This window comes from Anastrepha ludens, chromosome 6, assembly GCF_028408465.1.
Source record: "Anastrepha ludens isolate Willacy chromosome 6, idAnaLude1.1, whole genome shotgun sequence".
NCBI classification, from domain to species: Eukaryota; Metazoa; Arthropoda; class Insecta; order Diptera; family Tephritidae; genus Anastrepha; species Anastrepha ludens.
The window spans coordinates 23,192,856-23,211,307 of record NC_071502.1 but is presented as its reverse complement, the minus strand read 5'-3'; the positions used below and the strand labels follow the sequence as shown (position 1 = coordinate 23,211,307).

The 18,452-nt window shown below is 41.1% G+C and overlaps 1 protein-coding gene across 1 annotated transcript; it reads left to right on the top strand.

Annotated features, from left to right (window-relative positions):
• Nucleotides 1-5,336: 5,336 nt before the first annotated feature.
• Nucleotides 5,337-18,452, top strand: LOC128865833 (uncharacterized). The gene is made up of 3 exons (XM_054106206.1): nucleotides 5,337-7,118; nucleotides 11,177-11,246; nucleotides 18,247-18,452. Exons 1-3 carry the CDS (start codon nucleotides 5,337-5,339, stop codon nucleotides 18,450-18,452), a joined length of 2,058 nt encoding a protein of 685 aa, XP_053962181.1.

Genomic DNA, 18,452 nt, shown 5'->3' with positions numbered 1-18,452 from the left:
GTAAGCAATTGTCACTCCTCTGAAATCTCCATAATAGAAAAGAAATTAAAAAATGGTCAAAAGATTAACGTGGACTGCCACGAAATGATAAAATTTTACAAACAGATAATGGGGGGAGTTGATCGAGCTGATTAAATTGCAGGGCAATATGAGTTGGATCGGAAGTCTAATAAATGGTGGATAAAAGTTTTTTACCGATTGTTAATGATGTCAGTAGGAAATTGTTGGGTAGTCAGTTCGCAACTTTCACGGAAATAAAAACCACTTATAGACTTTATGATAGAGCTGGCGGAATACATAATTTGTGAAGGGAAGAAAAGAGCAGCTGTTCAACGCAGTGGCACGTCAGGAAGAAAAAGGACGCTAGCCGCAGGTCACCTACCCATTCCAATTCCCAATCGAAGACAGGAAAAAGAGAGGAGAACAAAAGCGATTTGCGAAGAATGCCAGATTCCTCTCTACAAAGATTGCTTCGCTCCGCACCATAAATAAAGACCAAATTTTTTTATGTTAAATATATTGCTGTTGTATTATTTTCTATTATATTCTTTACCAAAACAATTAATTTAATTCCAAAGAAATATTGTATTCGTCGCATCGGTTCACGCTAGAGCTTTTTGGAAAGCTATTTTCACGTGCTAACACGTGTTTGATTAATTGTTGTTTGCTTTTAGTCGTTCGTGAGTTATAGCGTCGCAAACATGGAGCAAAATAAAGAGAAAATACGGCATATTTTACAGTACTACTACGATGAAGGCGAAAATGCATCTCATGCTGCCAATAAAATTTGTGCAGTTTATGGACCCGATACTGTTTCCATTTCCACCGCACAACGATGGTTTCAACGTTTTCGTTCTGGTGCAGAGGTGATCGAAGATGCGCCACGGTCCGGAAGGCCTGTCGTCAAAAATTGCGATAAAATCGCTGAATTGATCGAAAGAGACCGGCATAGTAGCAGCCGTAGCATCGGCTAAGAGAAGAAAGAAGAAGCTTGGATTCAAAAAGAAGCTTGATGTATGGGTGCCACACGACTTGACGCAAAAAAACATTTTTGCCCGTATGGATGCATGCGAATCGCTTCTGACTCGCAACAAAATCGACCCGTTTTTGAAGCGGATGGTGATTGGCGATGAAAAGTGGGTCACTTACGACAACGTGAAGCGCAAACGGTCGTGGCGGAAAAGCGGTGAAGCTGCCCAGACGGTGGCCAAGCCTGGATTGACGGCCAGGAAGGTTCTTCTGTGTGTTTGGTGGGATTGGCAGGGAATCATCCACAATGAGCTGCTCCCCTATGGCCAAACGCTCAATTCGGACCTGTACTGCCAACAACTGGACCGCTTGAATTCAGCACTCATGCAGAAGAGGGCATCTTTGATCAACAGAGGCCGAATTGTCTTCCATCAGGACAACGCCAGGCCACACACATTTTTGGTGACGCACCAGAAGCTCCGGGAGCTCGGATGGGAGGTTATTTTGCATCCACCGTATAGTCCGGATCTCGCATCAAGTGATTACCACCTATTTCTGTCCATGGCGAACGAGCTAGGTAGTCGGAAGTTGTCCTCAAGAGAGTCCTGTGAAAATTGGCTTTCCGAGTTTTTTGACAATAGGGAAGCGAGCTTCTATAAGAGGGGCATTATGAAGTTGGCATCTCGTTGAGAACTCTTCATCGAACAAAACGGCGCATATTTGACTTAAATCGCATTATTATAACCAATTTTATGAACAATTGAAAATTCAATAAAAATACCGCAAGACTTTTTTGACAACCTTTATAATTGGCGCGTCCACCCTTTTTGGGTGTTTGGCCGAGCTCCTCCTCCTATTTGTGGAGTGCGTCTTGATGTTGTTCCACAAATGGAGGAACCTACAGTTTCAAGCCGACTCCGAATGGCAGTTATTTTTATGAGGAACTTTTTCATGGCAGAAATACACTCGGAGGTTTGCCATTGCCTGTCGAGCGGCGATCGCTATTAGAAAAATGTTTTTCTTAATTTTGGAGTTTCACCGAGATTCGAACCAACGTTCTCTCTGTGAACTCCGAATAGTAATCACGCACCAAGCCATTCGGCTACGGCGGCCAAAGAAAATTAGTTTCATATAAAACCAAAGTGCAATTATATATGAGGTACCGGATCATAAAATACTAATCGGGACATATAAGTCCCATTCAAAAACACTGGCGGGACATATTATATATGTCCCAGACCCTTCCACCACCCCTTTTTACCCGATTCAAATCCTGAAGTGATGGAATGCTTTTATTTTCCCTATTGCAACGATTGAACACGTAAAACAAGTTCCCTTTACCTCAGCGGCTTTTCGGATCGAAAGGGTTAAAGTTTGAGTTCTACCTAGTTAATGGGCTGTAGAAGCTATAAAATTGGGAATTTTCGCATGAAAATTCCACAGTATATCCCTAAAGTACCATACTTTCAAAATATCGAAGAAATAAAATCGATTTTGGAAAATTCTGGACGTATATAACCCCTTAATAGACACAGTTTAAAAAGTGTTACTATTTATTTCTAAATTTTAAAATTTTAAGGTATTTAGTACGTTGTTTGGTAATCTTTATTATCAACTAATGTTTGAAGTCTATGTGGCATGGAGTCAACCAGTTTTTTGTGTTGGATGGTTGGTTGGTTTAAGTGGTGATTCTTCCAGAATTCAAGCGCTTCCGCACCATTTGGTTGCCACATCCTCGTTACCAACTTGTTTACCAGTTACATTTACAGCATGACTATATCCAGTCTGTGCGGTTCAGGCACCTTATCAGGTTGTTGACATCTAAGCCAGACAGCTGTTCGAGACTCTCAAACAGCGATTTACCCAGGGTTAACATTCTGTCCTTCCATAGGGCAGAGCATTCGCAGAGGAAATGGAAGATTGTTTCCTTTTTCTCCAGTTGTTTACAACTGTGACAGTATGTTTTGTGAGGGATGCCCATTTTGGCTGCTTGTTCTTCCACCGATCAAAAGCCAGTTATGATTGCCGTTAGTCTCCGGTCGTCCCATCGTTTCATGTTTATCAATGTTGACGATTGCTTGAGGTTGTAGGTGGGACATAATGTTCTGCTATATTGCCTTAAAGGGTATTGCTCTTAAAAGAAGGATCTGCAATTGCCAATACTTCCGCCTGAAAGACACTGCTGGTATTAGGGAGACGCACAGATTTTCCAATTTTAAGTCTATGAGAATATATACCAGCTCCAACACCACAATCCATTTTACTGCCATCTGTATAGACTGTAGTGTCGAACTTGTTTAGTGATAATTCCTTATTACATTCTTTCCGAGATGGAAAGAGAATTTAAAAATTTCTACTGAATGTCACCGTCGGGACGATGTAGTCAGTCCTCTTCGAGGTATACAGGGTCTCTCGCAGTAATAGACTGGCATGGCCATGAGCTTTTTGCTTCCAGCGACCCGCTTCATTTAACCTAAATGCACTCATTGTTGCCATCTTCTTGATATGTAGATCTACCGGAATAACGTGTGTCAGAGCGTTTAGGGCCTCCCTAGGACATGGTCTGATTGCACCGACTGTTATTGCACAGGTTGATCTTTGTCTCTCTCTCTAGAGCTTTTCACCAAACTGCCGGCCATACATTAAAATTGGTCGTATAACCGCCTTATACAGTTTTTTGTGTATTCTACACTAATTTGGTGCCACTCTTCAAGTATCTGCGTTTTAAGATTCGATTTGTTATGGATGCCATACTTTCTTATATTTTTCTTCAAACCGACCACACATTTTCGATGACATTCAAATCGGGTGATTGTCAAGAGTTACAACAATGTGGCGCCATTTATTTATTAACCATTTTTGTACTATCGTATTTGTCACTTGTGCTCAGCGTTGTTGTCTTGATAAAAGCGAAAGTCATCTTCTGTTTGTTATTTTCTAGCGCTTTGAAGCAAACTTTCGTACAGAAGTTCACAGTGTTTTCGATGACGCTCAAATTTCCAACTTAATTTGATGACACGCTTGCCAAAACCATAACGCTGCCACCAACGTGTTTTATACAGCTAAAGGATAAGATAATTCGGCACATTAACGGCATAGAACCTCAATTATGCCTCAGCGTCATCGAAAATTTGGACCATCGGATGGAGGTGTGCCACCGAGACCGCGACGGCTATTTGGCCAATATTTTATTCCATACGTAATTAAGTCATACCAATATTATCATAATAAAGAGAAATGACAATAATTTCCTAAAAAAATTGTATTTTATTCAAAATCAACACCGGCCCTTGAAACTTAACCACCCTTTATTTGATAATCGACAACTGAGACACGCCCAAATGTACGCCGAAGAACAAACGATTTTTGTTAATTCAAACTATCTACTAACAACAACGATTTACACGGTTAGGAAATTTGATTGCATAAAATATTGCCCGTCATTACCTATACCCTTCTGTTGTTAAACCACTTCTACCACGCGGCCATACGAAAAAAAAAAGTTAACAGAAGTCGTAGGACAGAATCAAATTAATTTACTAGCGCACGCGTTTCCAGGTGTGTTTAAGCCTCCCACGCCTTTGCCCTCGTTTGTGAACACTCAACCCAAAGCTCCACCAAAAACGGAAACTTTTGAAGGCACTTATTGACAAATATGAAATCTGTTACAATATTGACAACACATTTGAAATAGTTTCTGTCATCAACCAAGCTTCCCTACCACACAGTAAGACTTAATTTGCTTTTGAGTTAAAGAAATGCCGCCTTCTGCGGAATATTCCTTTGCTTATTTGCTTTCATAAGCGACATCAATTATCTCAACAATTATCTATTTAGCTAAATTCATCGATTTTTGCTTTTTGTTCACGAGTTAGAAAACTTGTCTTATTGTACGAATTGTAATCAATGTTAATAATAAACTTTTTCAGCACAACAAGGATAAGTGCACTCATATAAACTCTTAACAAACCCACGAAATATGCAGAGCCTCACTTTAATTCTTACCTGAAGATAATCAATTCTTGTCCGCGAAAACTTTGCTGAGCACTCAGTGAGTGCTTCTATCCAAATCCATTAGGCTCGTCAATCGGGCCATGAATTTATTAACCAAAATTTAATAATACTTCTATGTCCTTGTAATGCTAATCAAATTCTAAGTTGATTGAAAATATTTCCTTACTTCACTGATAAAATCTATTACAAATTAATTCTATGACGGCACAAGTATTTCCGATGAGTCACATATGCGCAATTAATGTTCTACTTCTGATGGATTTCAAAAGCAAAGTTATATAAGCAAATATCCGCTTACTCAAAAGATAGTCTTATAGTGATTTTTAAAGAGCGCAAATCGAGTCTACCGGAAAATGTTGCTTGTAAGCAGCGCAATAATAATCCTCATCTCTCCACTGTTGATGGCGCACTTATCAATCAACTGGAACTCCGCAAATAATTTGAGCATCAACATCACCGAAATTATAAACAAAATTCAAGTGGAGCGGAAAATCTACTCATTCTTCATTATCAACGCCCACGACTTAAGTCAGAGTTGTCTTTGTGACGATTCCCTTCGAATACTCAACGCTTATGGCACTGTTAGACTACTGCAAGCCAATAGCTCTTGCGCGTACTCACCCAGCCACTCCAATGATGAAATTCTATTGATTCGTTGTTTACCGAATAGATTTGAACCGGATTCATTAGAGAAGATGGTCGGTTGTCTCACAAACAGACGTTATATCCGCATTCTCTTCATCTGGAATACCGAATACAAGACTGCAGTGATAAAAAACCGTGAAGAGCTTCAACAACAGCAACAACTACTTTTCGAATACTGCGCCCAAATGCGTTTATTGAACGTAATCAGTATTTACAGAGACTACGTGGACGACGGACACTTCTATACTTTCAGCTACTTTCCTCAGTTTCATCTAGAACGCAAAACACTGGATGAAGAGTGCTTTCCCGATCGCATCAGAGACTTAAAAGGTTTTGCCATTCGCACTGTAGTCAATGAAGTCGAACCATGGGCAATTCTGTGGCGTGATCGGTATGGACAAGTGCAGATCGGCGGATTTCTCACAAAACTTCTACGAGAGTTTGCTAAGCAAAACAACGGTACGCTCTCTTATCCGAAACCAGTGAACCCAGACCAAATAGTCAATATTTATGTTTGGAGACCATTAATAAGTAATGATACCATCGACATGGTGACTGGAATTTTGTCTTCAGACGTAAAGTGGGCTGGCGTTGAAGTATCGACACCATTGATGCCAATAGATTGGACTATTATGGTACCTTTTCCACCACTGGTACCCGATAGCGAAGTACTTTTATTTCTGCTCAATTCTGTGTTGGGACTATTTCTCCTGTTACTACTCCTCATCTTCTCATTCGTTCTTACCTTGGAAAGTTTGCTTTGGCGGCGACGTTCTCCAACAAGCAGTGTACGTTTCTTCATTTGGATATTCACCAATGTTGTGCTCCGTAATATAATTGGACAGCCCTCGTGCTCGGTCGTCCACGTCAAGGCGAAATTCACAAAACGTTTTATTTACATTTGTCTGTTGCTCAGTGGCATTTTCATGAGCACACTTATTGCAGCTTTTCTTAAATCGTATATAACCAGCAATCCACATAAGTACTCCCGTGCAGAAACTTTCGACGAACTGTACCATTTAGGAATAAAAATTAAAGTAAATCATTATGTTTATGATTCTCTACATTTCTACATCGATCCACAAGTCGTGGAGAAAAATTTCTTACTTGATTCAATTAGTGAAGTGCAGCGTCAACGTGCATCCTTAGACCCACGCTTTGGTTACTCTGTAATCAGTCCATTTTGGTCGGTGTTGTCAAGACATCAATCGTATTTACCGCGACCACTTTTCTACGTGAGCGAACAGATTTATTTAAGAAAAACACTTCCAATAGGAATACCATTACAGGAACACTCAATATTTATGGAAGCGCTCAACAATATGATCCACCAGGTAAATAGCGGTGGATTATCTGATTTATGGATGCGTGAGGCCTATGATGATATGAGGGCGGCGAAAAAAATTAATATGACTGAAGTGGAGCCCGTGGAATTTAAACCGCTCTATTTGGAGGATTTGTATTGCCTGTGGTGGATGTATGGGCTTGGCGTGAGTTTATCTCTTTTGGTATTTTGCGCGGAGCTGTTCTATTACAAAAGAACGACGAAGAAGTCAGTAGCCGAGGAAAAGAAGTTAGATAGGAGGGTTCGAATAAGATGCGAATGATTTGAAAGCTATACCGTAATTTTGGAATTTTAGACAGGTTTTTGGACTTATTTATGTGTAAAATATATTCAGTTCATTGTAGTTTGACACATACAATGCAGTGATTCAGAATGTGTTGTAAATAAGTGTGTAAAATAAATGCAAACGGAAATTGTTTTGATTGTTTTTTCGTGAAAAGGAAGCATTGAAAGCCTAACGCGGTCAGTGAAAGACTTTAGTCAGAACTAAACCTCCTACCGTCAATGCAGCGATCCCTCCGGTGCTGTCGTCAAGCCTTTTGTCGGGAGGTGGATTGAACACTACACTCAACGTCAGTTATTGTCCTGGTATAAGGCGTCGGAAGTTGCATCTATCTGTTATCACCCACTGCAAAATCATTTCAGAAGAGAGTCACCCCGTTCGGAACTGTATGTCCGCACCCACCATGTCCTAACTATACCATAGAAAAGTTAGTTTCTTAGTGTAGTATTGCCAGTTAACCTTCATTTTCACCTCTGAATTGGTTTGCTGATTTTTTTGGCGTTCGCTCCTCCGTCTTGCCTGCTCGCTGAACTGGAGTTGCTGTACTATTTCGACACCCATGTGCTGTACTTTCGCCTACGTGCCCTGAGTCATTAGCATCCGTGGCGATAGATTCTCGGACGTAACGCTGCAGCTAAGTCTAACTTACAGTTTGGCTTTTAGACGTCTGAAGCGGGGACACCCGAAAAGCGTATGTTGCGTATCTTCGCCAACTGCTGGTGTGCAGTGCTCGTATGTCCGAAGCGATTAATGCACGTTTTAAAATAGCCATGAGATCTTAGCTTTCTCCGGAGCTTTCAACTTTGGGGATAAGGCAGTGGGCCCCTCTGCCTTTGTTTGCACTATCCATTGCACACAACCGGTACGTGGAGTTAGTGTACTATGCAAATGTAGCGCACTTGAATGAGTCACGCCAGACAGTCGCGCGATATAAGAGGATGGAGTTCAGCTCTCCAGCCAGAAACTGTTTTGCTTGCTACATTGCCTGCACTTCTCTTTTTCATGAGGCAATTAATTAAGTTAACAATGCCCTGTTAGTAGTTCAGCGTAAAGTTTAATGTCCTTTTTGCTTATGCCAATGATTGCTTCTGCCTTTATCCGTTGTAGATCTATGAGTCTTTTCAATTGCCACATGCCCGATTGGCCTCTCCAGTAATCGATTAGGCCTCGTTGCTCCTGCCCATCAGAAAGGCACTTTTGAAGCTGTTTTTTACCCTTACCCTGCAGAAAGGCTCTGGACCTATGAAGGGAGTCTTTGCCCCCTTTTTTGCTAAAGCGTTCACAATTTCATTCCCTTCGTGCCGCTCATGTCACGGAACCCACATCAATGTAATACAGTTTCTTGATGCTGGAGTGTTGAGGATTCTAAAACATTCCCAGACCAACCTTGACTGGAATTAGAAGCTATCCAGCGATTTTAGAGCTGCTTGACTGACACAGAGAGAATGTTTATATTCGCACCGCGCGTACCTCTCCGTAGACATTCTCTGCGACACAGCTCTAAGGCGTGGACCTCCGCCTGGAAAATGGAAGTGGGTTTTCCCATTGCAATTGCTTTTTTGAAATGTAGTCCGACAATTCCAGCCCCGGGACTACCGTCTTCCATTTTGGACCCATCAGTAAACCACGCCTGTGCGCCCTGTTTTAAGGATATTTCATGTTTTTTCCCCACTAATGGTCACTTTGAACTTCTTGGAGAATTATAGTTTCCTTTCCATCTTGTCGTGAAGGCACGGAGACTTCGGGATTGAACACAGAACTCTTACATGACCTGTAAGATTGCCTTCTTTGAGATGGAATAGATTAGGAAGCCTTGTAGCTGCACTGACTGCCGTCCCTTTGGCTACAAGATATAGTGGAATGAGTCCAGTGACCATTCCTAAAGTCACTGTTGGGCAGGTTCTCATTGCTCCCGTTACGCTCAGACAGGCTATTCTGTATACTTTGTTAAGTGTCTAATTTGGTCTACTTTTGGCCACCATACCAGAGAGGCATAGGTGATCATTGATTGGCACTATTATTGTCTTATAAGACCATGCCTTCATCTTTGGCCGCAGACCCCATGTTTTACCGTAAAGCCTTTGGCATCTTTACTTCTTATTTACGAGTATTGCTCTCAAGGTTTTATTTGTGTTGTACGATAAGTGATTTTTCCACGTCAAGGTTTTATCAAGGATTACTCCCAGATATTTCATGTGGACTATATCCAGTGGGAGAACCTGTGCATGGATTTTTTGGTATACCAGGTACATACCTATGAAATGAGACTTTTAGCTATTAGTCCTAGATGTCGCTAGGAGTATTTTTAAACCTTCCCAAATATCTTGTTTTTTTTTGTCTGTTATCTGCTAATAATATTCAGTTCATTGTTTGTTACGTTTCATACAATAATGCATTTTTGTCGCTCTTAAAAATGGCGAATTTCGTGCCTTCAAACTACGATTTGCGGACATCGTTGATTTTCTGTTATCAATTGAAGAAAAACGCTTCTCAAACTCATGAAATGCTTATAGAAGCTTATGTTGGACATGCTCTAAGTAGAGCACAGTGCTTCAGGTGGTTTGAAAAATTCCGAAGTGGTGATTTTATCGTGGAGAACGAGGACCGTGGCCGGCCACCGAAATGAGGACACCGAATTGCAAGCATTGTTGGATGAAGATGCTGGTCAAACGCAAGAAATGGTGGCAGAGCAGTTGGGAGTGACCCAAAAAACTATTTCCAAACGTTTGAAAGACATGGGCATGATTTTAAAGGTCGGAAGATGGGTGCCGCATGAACTGACTGAAAGGCAGCACGAGAACCGAAAAACCACTTGTGAAATGCTGCTCTCCCGGTTCAAAAGCAAGTCTGTTTTGCATCGAACCGTTACAGGTGATGAAAAATGGGTGTATTTCTCCAATCCCAAGCGTAAACGATCGTATGGTCCGCCCGGCCACAAGCCAAAAACAACGACCAAACCAAATCGCTTCAGCCGCAAGGCAGTGCTGTGTGTTTGCTGGAATCAGCGTGGTATGATTTGGTACGAGCTATTAAAACCAGGTGAAACAGTTGACGGTGCACGCTACCAACGACAATTGGCCGCTTTGAACAGGGCTATACACCGAAAACGCCCAGAATACGCCGATCGGCGTCACAAAGTAATTTTTCTTGATTACAATGCACCGCCACATCGAACAAGAGCGACCCGGGAACTGCTGGAGACGTACGATTGGGAACCGCTGGTGCATGCGGCTGACTCACCACACTTGGCGCCTTCCGGTTATCATTTGTTTGCATCGATCGGCCCCGCACTTTTCGAGCAGCGCTTCAATTCTCACGAAGAAGCCAAAGAATGGCTCGATGATTGGTTTGTGGCCAAAGACGGCCAATTTTTTTGGCGCGGCATCTACAAAATGCCTGAGAGATGGGAAAAATGTGTCGCTAGCGACGGCTATTACTTTGAAGATTAAATTTGTAACCATTTTTTGTTAATAAACGTTTGAAATTGAAAAAAGTCTCATTTCATAGGTTTCTACCTGCTAAGTACCCATGTTTTGACTTCCACTTTTTTCAACTTCTGGAACTTTAACAACTAACGGACCTTAACATTATTTTTAGATAACATTCAAGCATTTTTCCTAGCTGGCTGGGAACGAAGCTTTTCACTTTTATCATCAGCACCCACTGTATTTGATGTTCGTTCTCTTTCAGCATCTTGCGGCATATTTTTAGTGCCCCATCAGATTTCCTCAAGAGTGGCTTTACTTTTGGTTTTTTGCCCGCGGAATCTATGCTCTTTTTATAGAGGTAGTTAGTAGCATTCAAAAGTTGCAGGAATAATCTCGCATAAGCCAGAAAAAAGAATGCAGGTGACAAGTAAAAAGTACGTAAGTGGTGCTGGGGCCATCGATTTAGCCCAAATAAAAATAAATTCGCTACAGTCAGATGGTGGACAAATTGTTCGTTCGCTGGATGAATCAATGCAGGGAAATCGGCAGGCAAGCGAAAGATGTAAGCCACATCTAAGCCAACTAATAAATACAAATGTAAGAAAATAAAAAATCGGCTGCAAAGCGTAACAGCAAATATCAATAAATATAGCGACAGTGGTAGCGCTGATGAATCGCACAAATATCGAAAGTGAAACTGATGCAGTGGTAGGCAAGCGATGGAACCACCTCAACGACAGCAGGTTTAATAAAGGGTTGTTGAAACGGGGTGCCCACTTCTTAAAAGTAAATAGAATGCAAATAAATGCAAAAAATAAATGTATGTGCGAGCTCCTCGTCTTTTGTTTAAATAATAAAAATTACATTAATTACGCTTTTGAATGAAATGCAACTTCTTTTCTTTCCAGGTAAGAAGAATTCATTAGCGGAACGTGGAATACAATTTCTGCCAATCATCATTTTTATTTTATTTTTTATATTTAAATATATAGGTTTTTTAACAATTTCTCATCAAATGAGAAAATCATGAAAAATACAATTTCCGCTCTATTTAAATTAGAAAATGTCCCGCTGGTAGTTTTTAATCTTAAAGAAATAATGCACTTTTTCCTTTGATCTACATACTACTGTGGGCAAAAAGTAAGTTGAATTTGGTTGTAAAATGAAAAATCTTTATTTATTCTTGTAAATCAATTTCATCCCCTTCAAAATAATCCCCCTCTTATGCCAACGATTTTTCCAATCCCCGAAACATGCCAAATAATCCATTTCCGGTATAGCCATCAGCACCTTCTTCGATTCAGCTTTTATCTCTTCAATCGACTCGAAACGCGTTCCCCGGAGTGGCCTCTTGAGGTTTGGGAATAGCCAGAAGTCACACGGAGCCAAATCAGGCGAATACGGTGGTTGCGGAACGATATGCGTGATTTTTGGCGAAATGATCACGAAGAACGAGTGCAGTGTGAGACGGTGCATTATCGTGATGCAAAAACCAAGAGTTGTTTTCCCATAATTCTGGTCTTTTTAGACGAATTGCTTCACGTAAACGACGCATAACGCTCAAATAATATTCCTTATTAACAGTTTAGCCAAGTGGAAGGAATTTATAGTGCAGCACACCACGAAAATAGAAAAAAACTGTCATCATGACCTTTATTTTTGAACGACTTTGACGTGCTCCTTTCGGTCTGGCCTCGCCTTTAGCACGATATTCGCTTAATTGGTCGGTTGTTTCAGGGTTGTAAGCATAAATCCAAGTCTCATCTCCCGTAATGATGCATTTGAGCTTGTCCTGATAGTCTGAAAGCATTGTTTCACACACATCAACGCGACGACTTTTTTCCAAGAAATTGAGAGTTTTCGGTACCAAACGAGATTTGACTTTTCGTAGGCCCAAATGGTCTTTCAAAATGGTTTTCACAGATCCTTCTGATATTCCGATCATATCAGTAAGGTCATTAACAGTCAACCGACGATTTTTGAGCACTAACTCCTTCACTTTATTGACGTGTTTGTCATCTGTTGACGTCGATGGCCATCCAAAGCGCTCCAAGTCATCAATACGTTCTCGACCCTCTTTGAAGTCTTTGTACCACTTATAAACATTTTTCTGCGACATGGTCGAATCAACAAATGCCTTCTGCATGCTAAACGTTTCTGCAGCCGAAATTTCATTCCGCAAACCAAATTTCATGGCACTTCTCTGCTCAATCAAATCAGACATTGTAAAAATCGAAAAATGCACTCTTGGTGGTTTGGTAAACACAAGCGTAAATAATATTACTGATAATGACATTCACATGAAAGTTGGCCCAGATGTTACTAACAGTGCTGCCAACTCATGAAAAAAATAACTAGAACGAAATTTTAATCCCGCGAAGTTTGACAAATAAATTCAGCTAACTTTTTGCCCACAATAGTATATTTGCTCTGGGGAAGGTTAGTTTAGGTTATGATGGTGGTCGGTCTAAACGACCAACTCACTAAGACCTTACAGGTCTATAGTGATACCACTGTGCTGCACGGTAACCCCATTTACTTTTCTTCGTGGAACCATTTTGTGGCTCTTATGAAACGTAGAATTGATCCCATCCCCACGCCGGACAGCTCTGTAAGAGAATTGCAAAAGTATTTACCTATACAACCTGCTCTGATTTTAGCTAGGGCTCGATAATTGCAACTCCACAACTTCTGCAATATTCATGGGAGAAAACTCCTGGTCTTGAGGAACGCCTGCCAAATAGCCAGTGACCGGTTACACAAGACACGACCTTCGAGATATCGTTTCTTGAGAGACTAAGCAGTTCCTTTGTCCTTTTCTTGTTTATTTGCGGCCATAGTAGCGTAGCTGTTACGCATGTATCTTCATCTCTCGTGGCCAAAGGTATTCCAATGGTACTTTTATCACTGAACAGTTGAAGAGCCTTTCCTGGCTAGATCATCGGCTTTACAATTTCAATCAATATCTTTGTGCTGCGGAACCCAAATAAGGCGGACCTTGAATACGACGCTAATATCATTTAGGGCTGTCCGGCATTCCTGTGCAACCTTTGATCTTAGCATAGCCGCATTCATTGATTTGATGGCCGCCTGGCTATCCGAGAATATATTTAATGTTGTTTTTGTTACGGTATGCGTATTTAGATATGTAGCCACTTCTTTTATAGCTAGAACCTCTACCTGATATACGCTGCTGTAGTCTGGTAGTCGAACAAATAGTTTCAGTTCTAATTGCTTTGGAAATACTCCATAGCCAACCTTATCGTCTAGCTTGGAACCATCTGCATAAAAATTTAAGTTCCCCCTTCACCTTGGCCTTGGTGTCTGCCACTCCCTTCTTGATGATATTCATCTTGAAAAGCCTGTCGAAGGTGAGTCTAGGAATAGAGTAGTCTATTTCTTGTTTGTGACTATTTAAAGAGAGCAAAACGCCATACTTTTGAGTCTGAGCTCCGAGGCGCCGGCCACGTGCTTCCCGACAAAGTGTAGTGCAGGTAAATTGATTAGCACTTCCAGCGCTTTGTATGGGGTAGTCCTTAAAACGCCGTTTGAGCAGATGACCACCATACAAGTATTCCATATATAGTCTTGCGGTATTTTTATTGAATTTTCAATTGTTCATAAATTGGTTATAATAATGCGATTTAAGTCAAATATGCGCCGTTTTGTTCGATGACGAGTTCCCAACGAGATGCCAACTTAATAATGCCCCTCTTATAGAAGCTCGCTTCCCTATTGTCAAAAAACTCGGAGAGCCAATTTTCACAGGACTCTCTTGAGGACAACTTCCGACTACCTAGCTCGTTCGCCATGGACAGAAATAGGTGGTAATCACTTGATGCGAGATCCGGACTATACGGTGGATGCAAAATAACCTCCCATCCGAGCTCCCGGAGCTTCTGGTGCGTCACCAAAGATGTGTGTGGCCTGGCGTTGTCCTGATGGAAGACAATTCGGCCTCTGTTGGTCAAAGATGGCCTCTTCTGCATGAGTGCTGAATTCAAGTGGTCCAGTTGTTGGCAGTACAGGTCCGAATTGAGCGTTTGGCCATAGGGGATCAGTCTTAGCTTAGCTCATAGTGGATGATTCCCTGCCAATCCCACCAAACACACAGAAGAACCTTCCTGGCCGTCAATCCAGGCTTGGCCACCATCTGGGCAGCTTCACCGCTTTTCGACCACGACCGTTTGCGCTTCACGTTGTCGTAAGTGACCCACTTTTCATCGCCAGTCACCATCCGCTTCAAAAACGGGTCGATTTTGTTGCGATTCAGAAGCGATTCGCATGCATCCATACGGGCAAAAATGTTTTTTTGCGTCAAGTCGTGTGGTACCCATACATCGAGCTTCTTTTTGAATCCAAGCTTCTTCAAATGGTTTATAACGGTTTGATGACTCATGCCCAGCTCTTGGCCGATGCTACGGCTGCTACTATGCCGGTCTCTTTCGATCAATTCAGCGATTTTATCGCAATTTTTGACGACAGGCCTTCCGGACCGTGGCGCATCTTCGATCACCTCTGCACCAGAACGAAAACGTTGAAACCATCGTTGTGCGGTGGAAATGGAAACTGTATCGGGTCCATAAACTGCACAAATTTTATTGGCAGCATGAGATGCATTTTCGCCTTCATCGTAGTAGTACTGTAAAATATGCCGTATTTTCTCTTTATTTTGCTCCATGTTTGCGACGCTATAACTCACGAACGACTAAAAGCAAACAACAATTAATCAAACACGTGTTAGCACGTGAAAAGAGCTTTCCAAAAAGCTCTAGCGTGAACCGATGCGACGAATACAACTAGAACTACGCGCTTGCAAAGACAAGCTTGCGGAAATACCGCAAAACTTTTTTGACAACCTATATTAAGATTAGCCTAACCAAAGAAGTATAGAGTCAATGAGAAACACGAACGCTTTTTTGCAAGTAAATGGTGGTTAAGTTTCAAGGGCCGGTGTTGCTTTTGAATCAAATACAATTTTTTCAAGAAATTATTGCCATTTCTTTATTATGATAATACTGGTATGACTCAATTACGAGTGAAACAAAATATTGGCCAAATGGCTGCCGCGGTCTCAGCGGCACACCTCCATCCGATGGTCTAAAGTTTCGATGACGCTGAGGCATAATTGAGGATCTTAGCCGTTCATGTGTCGAATTATCTCATCCTTTAGCTCTTGAATTGTTGCTGGCTTATCGACGTACACCTTTTCTTTCAAATAACTCCAAAGAAAGAAGTCCAACGGTGTCAAATCACTTGATCTTGGCGACCAATTGATAGCGCCGCGACGTGACATTATTCGGCCATCAAATTTTTCGCGCAAAAGAGCCATTGTTTCGTTAGCTGTGTGACAAGTGGCACCGTCCTGTTGAAACCACATATCGTCCACATCCATATCTTCCAATTCGGGCCATAAAAAGTTCGTTATCACCTGACGATAGCGAGCACTATTCACAGTAACTGCTTGACCGGCCTCATTTTGGAAAAAATAGGGCCCAATGATGCCGCCGGCCCATAAACCGCACCAAACAGTCACTCTTTGTGGGTGCATTAGTTTTTCGACAATCACTCTTGGATTATCATTCGCTGAAAAGTGGCAATTCTGCTTATTGGCGAATCCATTGAGGTGAAAATGTGCCTCATCACTGAAGATGATTTTCTTCAAAAATTGGTCATTCACTCTTGCCATTTCCTGCCACCATTTTGACCACTGACGACGCTTAAAAGGGTCAAGAGGCTCTAGTTCTTGAGTCAGTTGCATCTTGTAAGCGTGTAAATGCAAGTCTTTCTATGAATAATGTTCATCAACGACGAGCGTGAGAGGTGCAATTGTTGGGCACGACGACGAGTTGAGGTGGCTCTTCAACCAGACTATCGCGAACAGCAGCAATATTTTCTGCAGTACGAGCTGTACGAGCATACACTGGTGTTTTCACATCTCCTACAGACCCGGTTTGCTCAAACTTTTGCACAATTTTTCCGATTGTGCGCACATTTGGACGATTCAATTGATCGAAAAAATCACGAAGTGCGCGACATGCATTTTGATCTGAACGCCCGTTTTCATAATAAGCCTGAATAACTTTAACGCGTTTCTCGGTTGTGTATCTTTCCGTGGTCTGAAATTGAAAAATGTCAAATAAAATGCAGAAAAGAACTTGGCGCTTAGGTGTGGTTTATATTCAATATCGGCCCTTGAGATTTAACCACCCTTTACATAACGCAACGCCGGCCTTCTTTACTCTTTCCTCAATATTAGATTTCCACGTGAGTTTCCTTTCTAATATGAGTCCTAGGTACTTGACATTCTCTTTGAAAGGGATCTCCACACCCTTAAAACTTAGCGGGGAGATTACAGGGAGCCTATGTTTCTTTGTAAAGATAATTATTTCAGTTTTTGCGGGGCTTATACCGAGTCCCCTGCTCTCAGTCCAGCTTGTAAGTGTGGCCATGTTAGAGCGCAGAATATTCATAAGGGTGTTAGGATATTTGCCTTTAACGGCAATGGCTACGTCATCTGCGTAAGCATTGACGTGGCAACCTCCTCTTCCCAGGGTTAGCAATTGAGGGCTCTGGGGAAACGTAAACAAAATATTTATTTTATTAGTTGAATGTATGCGCTTTAGCTTGATAACAATAGCATAGTACTATACGTACGTCCAGCAGCGCCAAAAATACGCTTAAAGAAAAACTGTTTTCAAAAGGGATAACAATAGAAATAAATATAAAATAATTTACACAGTGTTTATTAGTACTTAAACTTTATAAAAAAATTTATTTTAATTTTGCTTTACAAAAGTTAGTATATAAAAGATCACGTGACCCAAAGTACAATGAAAAAAATTGCTCCACGGTCTGCATTATTTCTTCTTCAAATATTAATGGATCTGTCAAAAGTAAAAAAAATTCTTGTAAAATAAAGTTGTAGTTATAGTTTGTCGAGCCGGACTTTTGAATTTCAAAAACCGCATGAAAAAATATTAAAAACTGTGTGAGTTATCATGCAGATCTTGCCGGAAAAAGTAGTTTCGGGAAAACCGAATTTAACCCTTTCGAGCCGAACGGGACCTATGTGTCCCGGTATACATATGTTCGAGGATGCCTAGCCTGGAAATTAAGAGACTAAAATGGGTTTAGCTTATCCCATTCCGTAGTTTATGCTATTCATAGCGGTATTTCCTTCCGTTATTTGATATTTAATGGTAAGCACGTGCTCATAAGTTGAATAAAGATCGGAAGTTTGGACGCGAATTCCGAAAGTGACACTGTTTTTTGCAATTATTCGTGGTTTTTGAGTTTTAAAACCAACCAAAAGTATAGTAATTTATTGTGTTAGTGGTTTCCTTATATACTGAGGTAAGTACATAGTCGTTCTTTTGTTTATTTTTAAAATCATCAGCATTTTCATTTTACTGGGACGTACATATGTATGTGTCCCACCAGTATTCATGGTGTCCGAGTCAGTATTGAATCTTCTTGGAAATTTATTAAAATGTAGGTACTGATATTATTTCTCATTTATAAACTCACATTGTTTGTACAGACTCATAATGCCTAAAAAGCTGTAGATGCCATTGCTAATATTTTGGAATCATCTAATGAGGATGACGACTCTTCAAACGGTAGCAGTGATAATTATGAGCGTTCTGATAGTGAGGTTTCATCTGCTGATGAAAGAGATATGGCTGCTAGTAATGAGGACGATGCAGAAAATATTTTGGCAGTAACACGTTCTACAGCTGATTCTGCAAATATTGCCACTATATGA

What these genes read in the sequence shown, in the direction of transcription:
- LOC128865833 (XM_054106206.1), top strand. Translation starts at nt 5,337, where the DNA reads ATGTTGCTTGTAAGCAGCGCAATAATAATCCTCATCTCTCCACTGTTG. An exon ending in GGTGGATGTATGGGCTTGGC is followed by an intron (nt 7,119 to 11,176) that starts GTGAGTTTATCT and finishes AATTCGCTACAG; the next exon opens with TCAGATGGTGGACAAATTGT. An exon ending in TCGGCAGGCAAGCGAAAGAT is followed by an intron (nt 11,247 to 18,246) that starts GTAAGCCACATC and finishes ATGCCTAAAAAG; the next exon opens with CTGTAGATGCCATTGCTAAT.